Raw genomic sequence first — 18,830 nt, 5'->3', positions numbered from 1 at the left:
AAATCCCACATGCCGCGGAGCGGCTGGGCCCGTGAGCCATGGCCGCTGAGCCTGCGCGTCCGGAGCACAGGCTCCGCAACGGGAAAGGCCACAACAGTGAGAGGCCCGCGTACCGAAAAAAAAAAAAAATTTTTTTTACACTGAATTTAAAATTTATTTCATTATGGATACAAACATTGAAACTTTTTTTTCACAAGTCTTTAAGGACAACTTAATCTTGTTATTCTATTCATGAAACTAATAGCTGTTTTAAGATAACAATAATTTGATTTTCTGATTAATAAATTAATATAGGTATTTAAGAAATTAATTTCCTCTAAACAATCAAATTTGATTACAAAAATCTTTAGTTAAATTTTCTTAAAATGTTAAAACTACATGGAAGTAATTTGACCTAGTGATGGCAGACCAGCTTGTTTCTCACTAAACTTCCTTTTTTAAATTTTTTGAATTAATTTTTATTGGAGTATAGCTGTTTTACAATGTTGTTTAACAGTATTTAAAAAATGTTGTATGAGTGAACAAAGAGGGAACTTGGGTTGATAGAGGGCAATTGCATGTGAATAGAGTGAGAAAAGAGCAAGTTGTTTGCATTTATGACTAGGATATTCTTTTTAAATTTAAAACTAGTTGAATATAATATTGTAGATCAACCACACCTCAAAAAAAAATAGTTGATATAGCTATAGGGTACCTCCCACTCTAGAATAATCACTGAGTGAAGCTGCCAAAAAGTTAGCCCTAATAATTTAAAGTAATAAAATGGAATGACTTTTTTTTTTTTTTTGGCCATGTGGCTTGTGGGATCTTAGTTCCCCAGCCAGGGATTGAACCCTGGCCATGGCAGTGAAGGCACCGAGTCCTAACCACTGGACAACCAGGGAATTCCCTGGAATGACTTTTTATTATCATACTTATTTTTTTTTAAATAATATATTTAAATATGAAGACAAAGGAAGTAATGGTCTCCTTATACGGGTGCATTAAGTGTTTTTTGGTTCTAGGTCCTGACTAATCTTCCAAGCAATGGGCCTAGGATTTTAGGACAGTCTAATAAACCTGTTTGGGCATGCAGATAATTTTGCATACTGCCAGCATCTCAGTCCCCCCAGTAAACCATGACCCCAGGCTTTAGAGTAATGAAATCACGTGTATCCAATGATTTAAAGAACAGTATTCGACCAAGCTTATATTATCATGTTTTTTTAAATTTTTTAATTTAATTTAATTTATTTTTTTAATACAGCAGGTTCTTATTAGTTGTCCATTTTATACACATCAGTGTGTACATGTCAATCTCAATCTCCCAATTCATCACACCACCACCACCACCACCACCGCTTTCCCCCCTTGGTGTCCATACATTTGTTCTCTGCATCTGAGTCTCTATTTCTGCCCTGCAAACCGGTACATCTGTACCATTTTTCTATGTTCCACATATATGCGTTAATATACGATTTTTGTTTTTCTCTTTCTGACTTACTTCACTCTGTATGACAGTCTCTAGGTTCATCCACATCTCTACAAATGACCCAATTTCGTTCCTTTTTATGGCTGAGTAATATTCCATTGTATATATGTGCCACATCTTCTTTATCCATTCGTCTGTCAATGGGCATTTAGGTTGCTTCCATGACCTGGCTATTGTAAATAATGCTGCAATGAACATTGGAGTGCATGTGTCTTTTTGAATTATGGTTTTCTCTCGGTATATGCCCAGTAGTGGGATTGCTGGGTCGTATGGTAGTTCTATTTTTTGTTTTTTAAGGAACCTCCATAATGTTCTCCATAGTGGCTGTATCAATTCACATTCCCACCAACAGTGCAAGAGGGTTCCTTTTTCTCCACACCCTCTCCAGCATTTGTTGTTTGTAGATTTACTGATGATGCCCATTCTAACTGGTGTGAGATGATACCTCATTGTAGTTTTGATTTGCATTTCTCTAATAATTAGTGATGTTGAGCAGCTTTTCATGTGCTTCTTGGCCATCTGTAAGTCTTCTTTGGAGAAATGTCTATTTAGGTCTTCTGCCCATTTTTGCATTGGGTTGTTTGTTTCTTTAATACTGAGCTGCATGAGCAGTTTATATATCTTGGAGATTAATTCTTTGTCAGTTGATTCATTTGCAAATACTTTCTCCCATTCTGAGGGTTGTCTTTTCATCTTGTTTGTAGTTTCCTTTGCTTTGCAAAAGCATTTAAGTTTCATTAGGTCCCATTTGTTTATTTTTGTTTTTATTTCCATTACTCTAGGAGGTGGATCAAAAAAGATCTTGCTGTGATTTATGTCAGAGTGTTCTTCCTATGCTTTCCTCTAAGAGTTATAGTGTCCGGTCTTACATTTAGGTCTCTAATCCATTTTGAGTTTAATTTTGTGTATGATGTTAGGGAGTGTTCTAAATTCACTCTTTTACATGTAGCTGTCCAGTTTTCCAGGCACCACTTTTCTCCATTGTATATTTTTGCCTCCTTTGTCATAGATTAGTTGACCATAGGTGCGTGGGTTTATCTCTGGGCTTTCTATCCTGTTCCATTGATCTATATTTCTGTTTTTGTGCCAGTACCATATTTTCTTGATTACTGTAGCTTTGTAGTATAGTCTGAAGTCAGGGAGTCTGATTCCTCCAGCTCCATTTTTTTCCTTCAAGACTGCTTTGGTGAGACTCCCCTGGTGATGCAGTGGTTAAGAATTCACCTGCCAGTGTAGGGGACACGGGTTCAAGCCCTGGTCCTGGAAGATCCCACATGCCATGGAACAATAAGCCTGTTTGCCACAACTACTGAGCCTGTGCTCTAGAGCCCATGAGCCACAACTACTGAGCCTGCGCCCCACAACTATTGCAGCCCACATGCCTAGAGCCCGTGCTCCAGAACAAGAGAAGCCACTGCAATGAGAAGCCCGCACACCGCAACAAAGAGTAGTCCCCACTCACTGCAACTAGAGAAAGCCCGCGCACAGCAATGAAGACCCAGCGCAGTCAATAAATAAATAAATTTATTTTAAAAAAAAGAAAGTTAAAAATAAAAAAGTGCTTAGGCTATTTGGGGTCTTTTGTGACTCCATACAAATTTTAAGATTTTTTGTTCTAGTTCTGTAAAAAATGCCGTTGGTAATTTGACAGGGATTGCACTGAATCTGTAGATTGCTTTGGGTAGTATACTCATTTTCACAATATTGATTCTTCCAATCGAAGAACATGGTATATCTCTCCATCTGTTTGTGTCATCTTTGATTTCTTTCATCAGTGTCTCATAGTTTTCTGAGTACAGGTCTTTTACCTCCTTAGGTAGGTTTATTCCTAGGTATTTTATTCTTTTTGTTGCAATGGTGAATGGGATTGTTTCCTTAATTTTTCTTTCTGATCTTTCGTTGTTAATGTATAGGAATGCAAGAGATTTCTGTGCATTAATTTTTCATCCTGTAACTGTATCACATTCATTGATTAGCTCTAGTAGTTTTCTGGTGGCATCTTTAGGATTCTCTATGTATAGTATCATGTCATCTGCAAACAGTGGCAGTTTTACGTCCTCTTTTCCAGTTTGGATTCCTTTTATTTCTTTTTCTTCTCTGATTGCCATGGCTAGGACTTCAAAACTATGTTGAATAATAGTGATGAGAGTGGACATCCTTGTCTTCTTCCTGATCTTAGAGGAAATGCTTTCAGTTTTTCACCATTGATAATGATGTTTGCTGTGGGTTTGTCATATATGGCCTTTATTATGTTGAGGTAGGTTCCCTCTATGCCCACTTTCTGGAGAGTTTTTATCATAAATGGGTGTTGAATTTTGTCAAAAGCTTTTTCTGCATCTATTGAGATGATCATATGGCTTTTATTCTTCAATTTGTTAATATGGTTTTTCACATTGATTGATTTGCATATATTGAAGAATCCTTGCATCCCTGGGATAAATCCCACTTGATCATGGTGTATGATCCTTTTAATATGTTGTTGGATTCTGTTTGATAGTATTTTGTTGAGGACTTTTGCATCTATATTCATCAGTGGTATTGGTCTGTAATTTTCTTTTCTTGTAGTATCTTTGTCTGGTTTTGGTATCAGGGTGATGGTGGCCTCATAGAATGAGTTTGGAAGTGTTCCTTCCTCTGCAATTTTTTGGAAGAGTTTGAGAAGGTTGGCTGTTAGCTCTTCTCTAAATGTTTCATAGAATTCACCCGTGAAGACATCTGGTCCTGGACTTCTGTTTGTTGGAAGATTTTTAATCACAGTTTCAATTTCATTACTTGTGATTCGTCTTGTCATATTTTCTGTTTCTTCCTGGTTCAGTCTTGGAAGTTTATTCCTTTCTAAGAATTTGTCCATTTCTTCCAGGTTGTCCATTTTATTGGCATAGAGTTGCTTGTAGTAGTCTCCTAGGATGCTTTGTATTTTTGCGAGGTCCATTGTAACTTCTTCTTTTTCATTTCTAGTTTTTTTGTTTGTTTGTTTGTTTGTTTGCGGTATATGGGCCTCTCACTGTTGTGGCCTCTCCCATTGCGGAGCACAGGCTCCGGACACGCAGGCTCAGCGGCCATGGCTCACGGGCCCAGCTGCTCCACGGCATGTGGGATCTTCCCGGACCAGGGCACGAACCCATGTCCCCTGCATCGGCAGGCGGACTCTCAACCACTGCGCCACCAGGGAAGCCCTCTAGTTTTATTGATTTGAGTCCTCTCCCTCTTTTTCTGATGAGTCTGGCTAATAGTTTATCAGTTTTGTTTAACTTCTCAAAGAACCAGCTTTTAGTTTTATTGATGTTTGCTATTGCTTTCTTTGTTTCTATTTCATTTATTTCTGCTCAGATCTTTATGATTTCTTTCCTTCTGCTAACTTTGGGTTTTGTTTGTTCTTCTTTCTCTAGTTCCTTTAGGTGTAAGTTTTGAGATATGTTGATTTTGAGATTTCAAAATTTGAGATTTTTCTTGTTTCTTGAGGTAGGCTTGTATTGCTATAAACTTCCCTCTTAGAACTGCTTTTGCTGCCTCCCGTAGGTTTTGGATCGCCGTGTTTTCGTTGTCATTTGTCTCTAGGTATTTTTTGATTTCCTCTTTGATTTCTTCAGTGACCTCTTGGCTATTTAGTAATGTATTGTTTAGCGTCCATGTGTTTGTGTTTTTTACATTTTTTCCCATGTAGTTGATTTCTAATCTCATAGCATTGTGGTCAGAAAAAATGGTTGATATGATTTCAATTTTCTTAAATTTACCGAAGCTTGATTTGTGACCCAAGATGTGATCTGTCCTGGAGAATGTTCCTTGTGCACTTGAGAAGAAAGTGTAATCTGCTGTTTTTGGATAGAATGTCCTGTCAATATCAATTAAATCTATCTGGTCTATTTTTTCATTTAAAGTTTGTGTTTCCTTATTAATTTTCTGTCTGGATGATCTGTCCATTGGTGTAAGTGAGGTGTTAAAGTCCCCCACTATTATTGTGTTACTGTTGATTTCCTCTTTTATAGCTGTTAGCAGTTGCCTTATGTATTGAGGTGCGCCTATGTGTTGGGTGCATATATATTTATAATTGTTATGTCTTCTTCTTGGATTGATCCCTTGATCATCCAAGGTAGTGTCCTTCCTTGTCTCTTGTAACATTCTTTATTTTAAAGTCTGTTTTATCTGATACGAGTATTGCTACTCCAGCTTCCTTTTGATTTCCATTTGCATGGAATATCTTTTTCCATCCCCTCACTTTCAGTCTGTATGCGTCCCTAGGTCTGAAGTGGGTCTCTTGTAGACAGCATATATATGGGTCTTGTTTTCGTATCCATTCAGCAAGCCTGAGTCTTATGGTTAGACCATTTATTCCAGTCACGTTTAAGGTAATTATTGACATGTATGTTCCTATCACCATTTTCTTAACTGTTATGGGTTTGTTTTTGTAGGTCCTTTACTTCTCTTGTGTTTCCCACTTAGAGAAGTTCCTTTAGCATTTGTTGTAGAGCTGGTTTGGTTAGTGCTGAATTCTCTTAGCTTTTGCTTGTCTGCAAAGCTTTTGATTTCTCCATCGAATCTGAATGAGATCCTTGCTGGGTAGAGTAATCTTGGTTGTAGGTTTTTCCCTTTCATCACTTTAAATATACTGTGCCACTCCCTTCTGGCTTGCAGAGTTTCTGCTGAGAAATCAGCTGTTAACCTTATGGGAGTTCCCTTGTATGTTATTTGCTGTTTTTCCCTCGTTGCTTCCAATAATTTTTCTTTGTCTTTGATTGTTGGCAATTTGATTACTATGTGTCTTGGTGTGTTTCTCCTTGGGTTTATCCTGCCTGGAACTCTCTGTGCTTCCTGGACTTGGGTGGCTATTTCCTTTCCCATGTTAGGGAAGTTTTCGACTATAATCTCTTCAAATATTTTCTCAGGTCCTTTCTCTCTCTCTTCTCCTGGGACCCCTATAATTCGAATTTTGTTGTGTTTAATGTTGTCCCAGAGGTCTCTTAGGCTGTCTTCATTCCTTTTTATTCGTTTTTCTTTATTCTGTTCCACAGCAGTGAATTCCACCATTCTGTTTTCCAGGTCACTTATCCGTTCTTGTGCCTCAGTTATTCTGCTATTGACTCCTTCTAGTGTATTTTTCATTTCAGTTATTGTATTGTTCATCTCTGTTTGTTCTTTAATTCTTCTAAGTCTTTATTAAACATTTCTTGCTTCCTCTCAATCTTGCCTCCATTCTTTTTCCGAGGTCCTTATCATCTTCACTATCATTTTTCTGAATTCCTTTTCTGGAAGGTTTCCTATCTCCACTTCATTCAGTTGTTTTTCTGGGGTTTTATCTTGTTCCTTCATCTGGTACATAGCCCTCTGACTTTTTATTCTGTCTATCTTTCTGTGAATGTGGTTTTCCTTCCACAGGCTGCAGGATTGTAGTTCTTGCCTCTGCTGTCTGCCCTCTGGTGGATGAGGCTATGTAAGAGGCTTGTGCAAGCTTCCTGATGGGAGGGATTGGTGATGGGTAGAGCTGGGTGTTGCTCTGGTGGGCAGAGCTCAGTAAAATTTTAGTATGCTTGTCTGCTGATGGGTGGGGCTGGGTTCCCCTCCTTGTTGGTTTGGCCTGAGGCAACCCAGCACTGGAGCCTACCCAGCTCTTGGTGGAGCTAATGGTGGACTCTGGGAGGGCTCTCACCTAGGAGTACTTCCCATAACTTCTGCTGCCAGTGTCCTTGTCCTCATGGTGAGACACAGCCACCCCCCGCCTCTGCAGGAGACCCTCCAACACTAGCAGGTAGGTCTGGTTCACTCTCCTATGGGGTCACTGCTCCTTCCCTTGGGTCCCGATGCACACACTACTTTGTGTATGCCCTCCAAGAGTGGAGTCTCTGTTTCTCCCAGTTCTGTCGAAGTCCTGCAATCAAATCCCTCTGGCCTTCAAAGTCTGATTCTCTCGGAATTCCTCCTCCTGTTGCTAGACCCCCAGGTTGGGAAGCCTGACGTGGGGCTCAGAACCTTCACTCCTTTGGGTGGACTTCTGTGGTAAAATTGTTCTCCAGTCTGTGAGTCACCCACCCAGCAGTTATGGGATTTGATTTTATTGTGATTGTGCCCCTCCTACCGTCTCATTGCAGTTTCTCCTTTGTTTTTGGATGTGGGGTATCTTTTTTGGTGAGCTCCAGTGTCTTCCTGTTGATGATTGTTCAGCAGTTAGTTTTGATTCCGGTGCTCTCGCAAGAGGGAGTGAGCACACGTCCTTCTACTCCGCCATCTTGAACCTATGCACGTCTTATTTGTATTGTTTTTATCCCTTTGAGCACCAAGTGATTATGAAGTGGCTTAACATCATAAATTAGTTCAGAGAAAGGTAGGTGTTAGATAAACAGCTTGGAATTTTCCGTGATGAACAAAACTTGTAGAAATCTAAACACAGTAAATATAGTTGTAAGTTGATGTCCTAGGCACAAGTGTGTACACATAACAGCCTCAACAGCTTCTAAGCCACATGCAAATGAACAATTAGTTCCTATCCCCCTGTACAGTTTCCAGGAAGTGCCTCATTTACTAGCAGTCAAGTGAGGACGTGGATGGATCTGGCCCAGGTCTTTAAGCCATGTGATACAGAATGACGTCCTGGGAGTTGGGTAAGGGGACTACTTCTGCCAAATTGGGAGGCAACTGCTTTGGCACGGCACTCATTCTCCATTTTCCTGAATCAGGTGCCCAAGTACAGCTGTGCCAGCCAAATCCTACTACCTCTGCCTTTGCACAATATGATCATTTACTGTGAGCTTAAAAAACATTAAAAAAAAAGAGGCTACCTACAGGTTCTCTTGGCACCCCCTTGGTGTTATGTTCATCTGGATTCCAGTGTCAGGTGGAAGGTGTGATACAGTATTTACTTATGATGTAAAATAATAGCTTGGAGACCAAAAGAAAGACTGAAAAGAACAGTTTAAGGTAAGAGAGGCTTTCTATATATATATGAAAAAATATATACATATATCATTTTTAAAGAAAAGCACTTGTTAACATTTAAAAACCTCCCTCCATGTGACTTCAAGCTACCAGAACAGAGCCACTCCCCCACCTCGTCCCCAACACACACACACACGCACACATGCGCGCGCACACGCACACAGACGCGCACACACGCACCTCTTCTGCTGAAGAATTTAACCTTCATGACAATGTTACCCCAAAAAGGGGGTTCACCTCTTGGTAGGTGTCAAGCCAGAAGACACAGCCAAGCCAAACAATGGAAGAAGGAAGGATTTATTACTTGCAGCAAGTAAGGAGAACACCAGGTATCTTTCCCAAAGCAGAGTCTCCCCAAACAGCAACACTGGGGAGGCTTTAAGCTAGGTTACCTGCATACTCATGAAGGGGCTCGAACAGAGGAGAATTCAGCATAGAACTGGGGCAAAGGTCGACAATGTCCGAGCTTTAGTCAGTTGATGTCAGGAGGATCAGAAAAGGTCAACATTCTCATCCCTTAGGGTACAGTCGATGTGGTGGATGAGCCCTCCAGAGGGGTTTAAATTCTGTGAAACAGTTCCAGAAAGTGCTTCAGGCTAATCTTTACCATTGAAACAGAACTGAGAGTCTTTACAACTGACTTATTATTTTTGCTATTGTTACTTACCTTGCCTAGTAACAGTTGTTTGTTCCTTTGTTCCCTTAAGATTATTACTGCTGAGACCTGTTCAAGGGCAAGCATTGCAGCCAGGCTTAGATCACAAAATGGTTTAGGGCTAAATGGCTTCTCTAATGTCAAAAAGCTATATCTGGTTCTTTTCCTCCAGGGCCCCCCTACCCTATCTGCTTACAATGACAGGCTGCTTTGGGAACTTTCTCTTCTCCAGAGCTGCCTGATCACACCACATCAATGATCGGAGCACCTCCAGTCTTGTTTTTAGTAGCATTTCCCCCATGTCTGCTCACTGATCAAGGTCCACAGTTTATCATGGTTGACAGTGGGGCAGAAGCTCCGATTCATCTTTTAAGTGGTGATGCCTCATTCCAACTTTCACAAAGTAACCTGGGTGATATTTGTCAAAGCTGATCCTGTGGTGATGGATGCCATCCGCGTTACCCAGGCCTCTGGGTGCTCCTGACGTTTGATGATGCAGCCATGGCATGACTGCATGGCACGTGGCCCCTAAGTTTCTGGGTCTTCCTTAGTCAGCATGGCATGTCAGTGGCTGAGATGAAAGAGGGAGCCTTCTGTTTGTATTAACGATAGTAGGCAACCACTACTATCCTTAAAAGTTCTTAGGAGTGGCCACAGTTTCATTTTCGGCTTGGAAAGTTTTCTTTCTTTTTTCTTTTTTTCTTTTTTGGCCGCTGCAAGCTGCATGGCTTGCAGGATCGTAGTTCCCTGACCAGGGACTGAACCCATGCCCTCAGCAGTGAAAGCACAGAGTCCTAACCACCGGACCACGAGGGAATTCCCTGGAAAGTTTCCTTGAAATACTCTTTTTCTTTTTAAATTTTATGCAAAATTTTATTGACGTATAGTTGATTTACAATGTTGTGTTAATTTCAACTGTACAGCAAAGTGATTCAGTTATACATATATATATATACACATATATGTTCTTTTTCATATTCTTTTCTAGTATGGTTTATCACAGGATATTGAATATAGTTCCCTGTGCTATATGGTAGGACTTTGTTGTTTATCTCTTGAATTTTTTAAAATTAATTTATTTATTTTATTTATTTATTTTTGGCTGTGTTGGGTCTTCTTTGCTGCACGCAGGCTTTCTCTAGTTGTGGTGAGCGGGGGCTACTCTTCGTTGCCACCAGGGAAGCCCCCCTCCTGAAATATTCTTAAGCAAAATTTCACCAAATGGGGGACTTCCCTGGTGTCCAGTGGTAAAGACTCCATGCTCCCAATGCAGGGGGCCTGGGTTCGATCACCGGTGAGGGAATTGGATCCTGCATGCTGCAACTGAGACCCGGCGCAGCCAAATAAATAAATAAATAAATTTTTTAAAATCACCAAATGTAGTTTAGGTACCACTTTGTCACTTAATGGAAATAAATCACACACTGACCACTCTTACCTGATAAATAGGGAAATTTGTGACTCAGATTGTACTAACACATGGTAGGTGTCCCATAAATATTTTGTTGATGAGTGGATAAAGTTTATGGTTATTTTTGCAGCCGAATAAAAATTTTTTAAAAGATGATTTCATTTAATCAAGCAACTGGTTATGAATACAGTGCATTCATGTTTGTAGTATTGATGTTTCCTATGTTGTAGTGCCAAGCGTAGGAATGTCAGCCCATTGGTACTCATGCATTAATGGTGGGTGTTATAGATTGAGTAATCCTGAAAGAAAATCAGACCATGGTGGTGAATAATTGTCAAAGGTGGGTTTTTTTGTATTTTTTTAAAAAGTTATTTATTTAATTTATTTATTTTTGGCTGCGTTGGCTCTTTGTTGTTGCGCGCAGGCTTTCTCTAATTGCGGTGAGTGGGAGCTACTCTTCCTTGTGGGGGGTGGGCTTCTCATTGCGGTGGCCTCTCTTGTTGCGGAGCACAGGCTCTAGGCATGCGGGCTTCAGTAGCTGTGGCTCGCGGGCTCTAGAGCGCAGGCTCAGTAGTTGTGGCGCACGGGCCCAGTTGCTCCGCGGCATGTGGGATCTTCCCGGACCAGGGCTCGAACCCATGTCCCCTGCATTAGCAGGCAGATTCTTAACCACTGTGCCACCAGGGAAGCCCAAAGGTGTTTTCTTATTATTTTTTTAAGTTTTTAAAAAAAATTTTTATTGAAATATAGTTGATGTACAATGTAGTATTAGTTTCCAGTTTATTCTTTTTTTTCTTTGAACATCTTCATTGGAGTATAATTGCTTTACAATGGTGTGTTAGTTTCTGCTTTATCACAAAGTGAATCAGCTATATGTATACATATATCCCCATATCCACTCCCTCTTGCATCTCCTTCCCACCCTCCGTAACCCATCCCTCTAGGTGGTTACAGAGCATAGAGCTGATCTCCCTGTGCTATGCGGCTGCTTCCCACTAGCTGTCTGTTGTACATTTGGTAGTGTATATATGTCCCTGCCACTCTCTCACTTCATCCCAGCTTACCCTTCCACCTCCCCGTGTCCTCAAGTCCATTCTCTATGTCTGCGTCTTTATTCCTGTCCTGCCCCTAGGTTCTTCAGAACCATTTTTCAAAGGTGTTTTATTAGTAAATTATGGCATCTGAGAAGCTATGAGGTCTTAACCTACTTTACACCTTCCTGGTATACAACTAAGGCATGATGAGCCAACTGTGTACATTTTTTCCCAACTCCTTGTTCAGTGACCAGCGTTTTGGTAGGTTGAATTTTGACTTATTGGGAATATTTATAGCATGGAAATTGGCCTGCGCTTCAAATCAGGCTCCCTCTAGAGCTGTTTGTTAAGCATTTACCAGCACATCTGTGCTCGCCCTCCTCCCCCACTCATTCTTCCAATTGCTTTGTTCCTTGCCTGCTGTTAGAGCACAGAGGAGGCAGGAAAGCAGAGTCAGACACATAGCTGGAATGTAGATTCCCTCCATCTGATAGCACTGGGACCTGGAACAAGTTATATAACCTCTCCAATACCCAGTTTCCTCCTTAATAAAGTGGGGTTGGTAACAGGCCCACCTCAGGGTTGAGAGGATGAAATGAAATGATGTATGGGGAGCACCTAGCAGTGGCTGGTACATGGTAAGTGTTCAAAAAGTAGTGTCTACTGCCAGTACTGATAGTCATTCATTCAACAAATGCATATGGAAAGGCTGTTTGCAAAGCACTTTTGATTCTGCCTGTATGGGTTATTTTGTGTGTTTGTTTTTGTTTTTGACCTTGCTGTGTGGCTTGTGGGATCTTTGTTTTGTTCCCTGACCAGGGATCTAATCCAGGCTCATGGCAGTGAAAGCATGGAGTCCTAACCACTGGCTGCCAGGGAATTCCCAGATTCTGCCTGTATGGTTTTAAATGTACAGATAAGCAAGAATAAAATATCACTCAAATTCTGAGCTTTCGAATCGATGTTCGATGTCATGTGGACTGCATACCTGGGCCCTTGAAATATGTCCTGGTTTGCTCTCCCTGGACAGATCATTCCCAAGTATGGGCATCTTCTCATCTCCTGTTAGAGCACCTTTGTCCCCCCACCTACCTACCCCCCTGAATATCCTCCTCACTTCTCCACAGACAACAATCTTCCTGGCACGTGGCAGATTCCTCATAGACCTGTGCCAACAAGTACTCTTGCATGAGTCATCGGGTAGCTGCTTTTTTATACCCTGAGGTCAAGAATAGAAGGCTTCCTTTCCCTGTGAGAATTTTCTGGCAAAAGTGCTGCCCAAGGCCTCCCTGGTGGCGCAGTGGTTGAGAGTCCACCTGCTGATGCAGGGGACACGGGTTCGTGCCCCGGTCCGGGAAGATCCCACATGCTGCGGAGCGGCTGGGCCCATGAGCCATGGCCGATAAGCCTGCGCGTCCGGAGCCTGTGCTCCACAACGGGAGAGGCCACAACAGTGAGAGGCCTGCGTACCGCCAAAAAAAAAAAAAAAAAAAAAAAGTGCTGCCCAAAGGCACACATGAGCTGTTTCCACCAGCTGTTTCCATCAATGGTTCCCAACCCCTCCTCGCCCATTCAGGACAATGTTGTGCTCAGAAGGGCATCCCAAACATGGGGCAGCCTTCACCTCAACATCCCTTTAGTGAGAAAAAAGATTATTTGTAGGAAAAATGGTAATGTTAAATTCTAAACCCTTCAGATTCTTACAGGTACAAGTGACACTGAGATTGAAGTAATTGGGACTAGAGGAATTTGTGGGAAGAGGGAACATTATCCTCTTCATACTCTTCAAATATTAAGTGTTCACAAAGCTTAAAGACTCCTCCTGCTTCCTGCACACACCGGCTTCCTGTGGAATTTTTCAAACACTTTGAAGTGCATCTTTTCAACTTGATCCATTTTTCAGTACTTAAATTTCAGAGCTGTTTTAAAACGTGGAAACACTCAAGACAAGTACGAGTTGTTTCATGTTGGGAGCGCCTTTGCCATCAGTTTGAAACTGTGCTTTATGCAAGCAGCTTGAGAGTATAAAAAATGTAAACCTTGGCATTAATGAATAGAAGCTAGCACATGTCAAATGCTACATTCCAGCTCATTGAATTAATTAATTGATAGACTGCATCTGAAATATGTCTCATAGAAGCTATTATTTTGTTAAAATAATTTATCACCATGAGTAATACCCTTGATACCCTATTTCCATAAAGTACTGACAGGCATCAATAATATTTATTGCTCAGCCTTCTATCATATTTTCAGCAGTGTAAATTCTTATGCATAAATCATATTGTTAAAAATTAAAATGATGTGTTTATGTATATTTAATATTCAAACAGTAGACTTTTCAAACGTGATTTTAGACCAGGTGTTTTTTTTTTTGCCCCAAAAATAGTCTCACTCAATTCCTCATCAAGAATGAACACACACATCAGATTTTTCAGGTGGGATCATCTGAAAAACACCACCACCATTCACTTTAAATATTTCCTCACATAGTGTTGTCAGTTATACTTCAAAACAAACAAACATACAAACAAACTCATAGGAAAAGAGACCAGACTTGTGGTTCTCAGAGGCCAGGGGTGAGGAAGAGGGGGATTGGATGATGGTGGTCAAACAGTACAAACTTCCAGTTAGAATATAAATAAGAACTAGGGAGGTAATGTACAACATGGGTAATATAATTAACACTGCTGTATGTTATATATGAAAGTTGTTAAGAAAGTAAATCCTAAGAGTTCTCATCATAACAAAAAAAGTTCTCAAAAAAATTTATATCTATATGAGATGACGGATGTTCACGAAACTTACTGTGGTGATCTTTTCATGATGTCTGTAAGTCAAATCATTATGCTGTACACCTTAAACTTATACAGTGCTGTTTCTTAATTATATATCAGTAAAACTGGGGAAAAAAAGGAAAAATAGTTTTTACTTTTTCAGAGCCCAAATTGAAAATACTTTAGAAAAAAATCAGGTCAAATCTTTGGAATTCAAAGTGGCCGAACACCCAGAAGGGACACAATATAATACCTGCCAATTACATGCCTGCCCAGAGGGCTGAACTGAATTCCTTTTTACTAATTTGGACATGTCTTCTCTTTCTCAGTGATACAGGAACAACACCTCCAGAGAGTGGTATTTTTGGATTTATGATAAACTTCTCTGCATTTCTTGGTAAGTACACAATAATTATTATAAATAAATTAAAAATTACCAATCTCACGTGAAGTGAAATGTTACAGTTTATGTATCATTTTTATTCATTGGTCTTTGATCTTTGTTATTGTTTTCTTTGTTTCTATTTCATTTGTTTTTGCTCTGATCTTTATGATTTCTTTCCTTCTACTAACTTTGGGTTTTGTTTGTTCTTCTTTCTCTAGTTCCTTTAGGTGTACGTTTAGACTGTTTATTTGAGATTTTTCTTGTTTCTTGAGGTAGGCTTGTATTGCTATAAACTTCCCTCTTAGAACTGCTTTTGCTGCATCCCATAGGTTTTGGATCATTGTGTTTTCATTGTCATTTGTCTCTAGGTATTTTTTGATTTCCTCTTTGATTTCTTCAGTGACCTCTTGGTTAGTCAGTAACGTATTGTTTAGCCTCCACGTGTTTGTGTTTTTAACAATTTTTTTCCCTGTAGTTGATTTCTAATCTCATAGCATTGTGGTCGGAAAAGATGCTAGATATGATTTCAATTTTCTTAAATTTACAGAGGCTTGATCTGTGACCTAAGATGTGATCTGTCCTGGAGAATGTTCCTTGTGCACTTGAGAAGAAAGTGTAATCTACTGTTTTTGGATGGAATGTCCTATCAATATCAATTAAATCTATCTGGTCTATTTTGTCATTTAAAGCTTGTGTTTCCGTATTAATTTTCTGTCTGGATGATCTGTCCATTGGTGTAAGTGAGGTGTTAAAGTCCCCCACTATTATTGTGTTACTGTTGATTTCCTCTTTTATAGCTGTTAGCAGTTGCCTTATGTATTGAGGTGCTCCTATGTGTTGGGTACATATATATTTATAATTGTTATGTCTTCTTCTTGGATTGATCCCTTGATCATCCAAGGTAGTGTCCTTCCTTGTCTCTTGTAACATTCTTTATTTTAAAGTCTGTTTTATCTGATATGAGTATTGCTACTCCAGCTTCCTTTTGATTTCCATTTGCATGGAATATCTTTTTCCATCCCCTCACTTTCAGTCTGTATGTGTCCCTAGGTCTGAAGTGGGTCTCTTGTAGACAGCATATATGTGGGTCTTGTTTTTGTATCCATTCAGCAAGCCTGTGTCTTTTGGTTGGAGCATTTATTCCATTCACATTTAAGGTAATTATTGATATGTATGTTCCTATCACCATTTTCTTAATTGTTATGGGTTTGTTTTTGTAGGTCCTTTACTTCTCTTGTGTTTCCCACTTAGAGAAGTTCCTTTAGCATTTGTTGTAGAGCTGGTTTGGTTGGTGCTGAATTCTCTTAGCTTTTGCTTATCTGTAAAGCTTTTGATTTCGCCATCAAATCTGAATGAGATCCTTGCTGGGTAGAGTAATCTTGGCTGTAGGTTCTTCCCTTTCATCACTTTAAATATATCATGCCACTCCCTTCTGGCTTGTAGAGTTTCTGCTGAGAAATCAGCTGTTAACATACAAGGAGTTCCCTTGTATGTTTTTTGCCATTTTTCCCTTGTTGCTTTCAATAATTTTTCTTTGTCTTTTATTTGATTAATTTAATTTAATTTAATTTAATTTAATTTAATTATTCAGTTTGATTACTCGATGTGTTTCTCCTTGGGTTTATCCTGCCTGGGACTCTCTGTGTTTCCTGGACTTGGGTGGCTATTTCTTCTCCCATGTTAGGGAAGTTTTCAACTATAATCTCTTCAAGTATTTTCTCGGGTCCTTTCTCTCTCTCTTCTCCTTCTGGGACCTCTATAGTGCAAATGTTGTTGCGTTTAATGTTTTTCCAGAGGTCCCTTAGGCTGTCTTCATTTCTTTTCATTCTTTTTTCTTTATTCTGTTCCACGGCAGTGAATTCCACCCTTCTGCCTTCCAGGTCACTTATCTGTTCTTCTGCCTCAGTTATTCTGCTTGATTCCTTCTTGTGTATTTTTCATTTCAGTTATTGTATTGTTCATCTCTGTTTGTTTGTTCTTTAATTCTTCTAGGTCTTTATTAAACATTTCTTGCTTCCTCTCAATCTTGCCTCCATTCTTTTTCCGAGGTCCTGGATCATCTTCACTATCATTTTTCTGAATTCTTTTTCTGGAAGGTTTCCTATCTCCACTTCATTCAGTTGTTTTTCTGGGGTTTTACCTTGTTCCTTCATCTGGTACATAGCCCTCTGCCTTTTCATCTTGTCTCTTTCTGTGAATGTGGTTTTTGTTCCACAGGCTGCAGGATTGTAGTTCTTCTTGCTTCTGCTGTCTGCCCTCTTTTATTGTTATTTTTTAACAAACATTATTTTTTAGAACATTTTCAGATTCACAGAAAACTTGAGGAAAAGGTAGAGATTTCCCATATATACCCTGCTCCCCCACACCCCCCACAGCCTTCTTCATTATCAACATCCCCCCACCAGAGTAATATATTAGTTACCGCTGATGAACCTACATTGCCACATCATTATCACCCAAAGTCAATAGTTTACATGAGGGTTTATGCTTGGTATATGTGATTTTTTAAAAAGTATAACCTTTGCAACTACAGTTTTGCTCTACTTTAAGAAACTCAAGTGACTAGAAATCCAAAGTTATTTTTGGCCTCATTATAAAACTATTCACTTTATCTGGTAATTTGCCAGAGGAATTTGAAATGGATTTTAAATATAATTTCTAAAATTGTGATTTATATCCAATGCATTTGCGTTAAGCCAAAGACACCTAAAGTTTAGAAGCTAATGTTTCTCAGAGTGTGTTCTGAAGGTAACTTACAAGAAAATCCTCTTGGGTGCTGGTTCCAAGGCCTGTTCCAGGGCCACACTGCAGATCTACTGGATCAGAACTTCTGGAAGTGGGGCCCAAGCATATGTGCTGTGAACCAGCACTCTAAGGGACTTGGATACTCACAGAAGCTTCTGAACCAGTGACAAAGGTGTTAGCTCATCTGTTAGAGGAAGGGAAAGGTGAAGCATGGAACAGTTTGTCTCCAACTCAGCTATGATTTTTCAGTTCCTCAAATGCACCTGAGCTGCAGTTGAGAGGCTACAACCCTCTCTCATGAGCCAATTAACGTAAAGACTAAAAAACTCAGTCTTCTATGGGTGATGAGGGTATATGGGTGGAAGAGGTAGGGCTCTTTCCATAAACCCTTAACCCTGCAGAACAATCAGGTGTTTGCCAGGGACCCATCATATAACCAGCACTTTCTGGCCCTCTCTACTGATGCAGGGCGGAAGGGGAAGAGGTGCTGGAAACCCTACCTAGTGACTTGACATCTTCAGAATTTGTTCATCCTCCTTGGTAGAGGGAGTTTCACCCCATCACTCATTTGTGGTCTTCTCCTCCCAAGGTTTTGGAGGTGAGCAAGGGGGAGTAGAAATAGCAGTCAGTCAATCCCAGTGCCCTCTTACACCATCCTTGCCCAGAGTCCAGATGTAGAAGACAGATTATTTTATCACCAGCAAGTGATAAATGTAGCTTTTTGCTTCTAGGCAAGGGAGAATCTGACATGAATATCTCTGTTTAAAAGGCTTTATGATAAATAATTAGCTTTTAGACTGGTTTTAAAAATTCAGCAAAAAATATTATGGCCATCATAACACCATTGAACACACAGCAATCTACTTTATCCCAACACAGGCATGATATCCATCTCATGGACATATAATAATTTATAATTCAGTCCCCTATTGTTAAACATTTAGGCTATTTTTCATTTTGTAATATACAATGCTGAAGTGAATATCTTTTAAACATATCTCTGCATATCTGTGTGACTTTTTCTATAAGCTAAATTTGCTGAGTTAAATTTGCCCTCACACTATTCACAAAAGCCAATGGCAATTAAAGAAGTAAACATGAAGAACAAAACCATAAGAGGAGGGACTTCCCTGGTGGCGCAGTGGATAAGAATCTGCCTGCCAGTGCAGGGGACATGGGTTCAAGCCCTGGTCCGGGAAGATCCCACATGCCACGGAGCAACTGAGCCCATGCGCCACAGCTACTGAGCCCACGCTCCACACCTACTGAAGCCTGCACGCCTAGAGCCCGTGCTCTGCAACAAGAGAAGCCACCGCAAGGAGAAGCCCGACTGCAAAGAAGAGTAGCCCCTCTCGCTGTAACTAGAGAAAGCCCGCGTGTAGCAATGAAGACCCAACACAGCCAAAAATAAATAAAATTAAATCT

The 18,830-nt window shown here is 40.1% G+C and overlaps 1 protein-coding gene across 1 annotated transcript in view; it reads left to right on the top strand.

Moving 5' to 3' along the window:
* Window positions 1–18,830, top strand: part of DRAM1 (DNA damage regulated autophagy modulator 1) — a 44,383-nt gene that overhangs the window by 10,032 nt on the left and 15,521 nt on the right. Inside the window, exon 2 of the mRNA XM_007449169.1 lies at window positions 14,605–14,672. Coding sequence (XP_007449231.1) covers window positions 14,605–14,672 — 68 coding nt within the window. The remainder of the gene's footprint in view (window positions 1–14,604; window positions 14,673–18,830) is intronic.

This window comes from Lipotes vexillifer, unplaced genomic scaffold (genome assembly GCF_000442215.2).
Source record: "Lipotes vexillifer unplaced genomic scaffold, Lipotes_vexillifer_v1.1 scaffold89, whole genome shotgun sequence".
Taxonomy (NCBI): domain Eukaryota; kingdom Metazoa; phylum Chordata; class Mammalia; order Artiodactyla; family Lipotidae; genus Lipotes; species Lipotes vexillifer.
The sequence above is the reverse complement of the archived record's forward strand: the minus strand, read 5'-3'. Positions and strand labels throughout refer to the sequence as shown.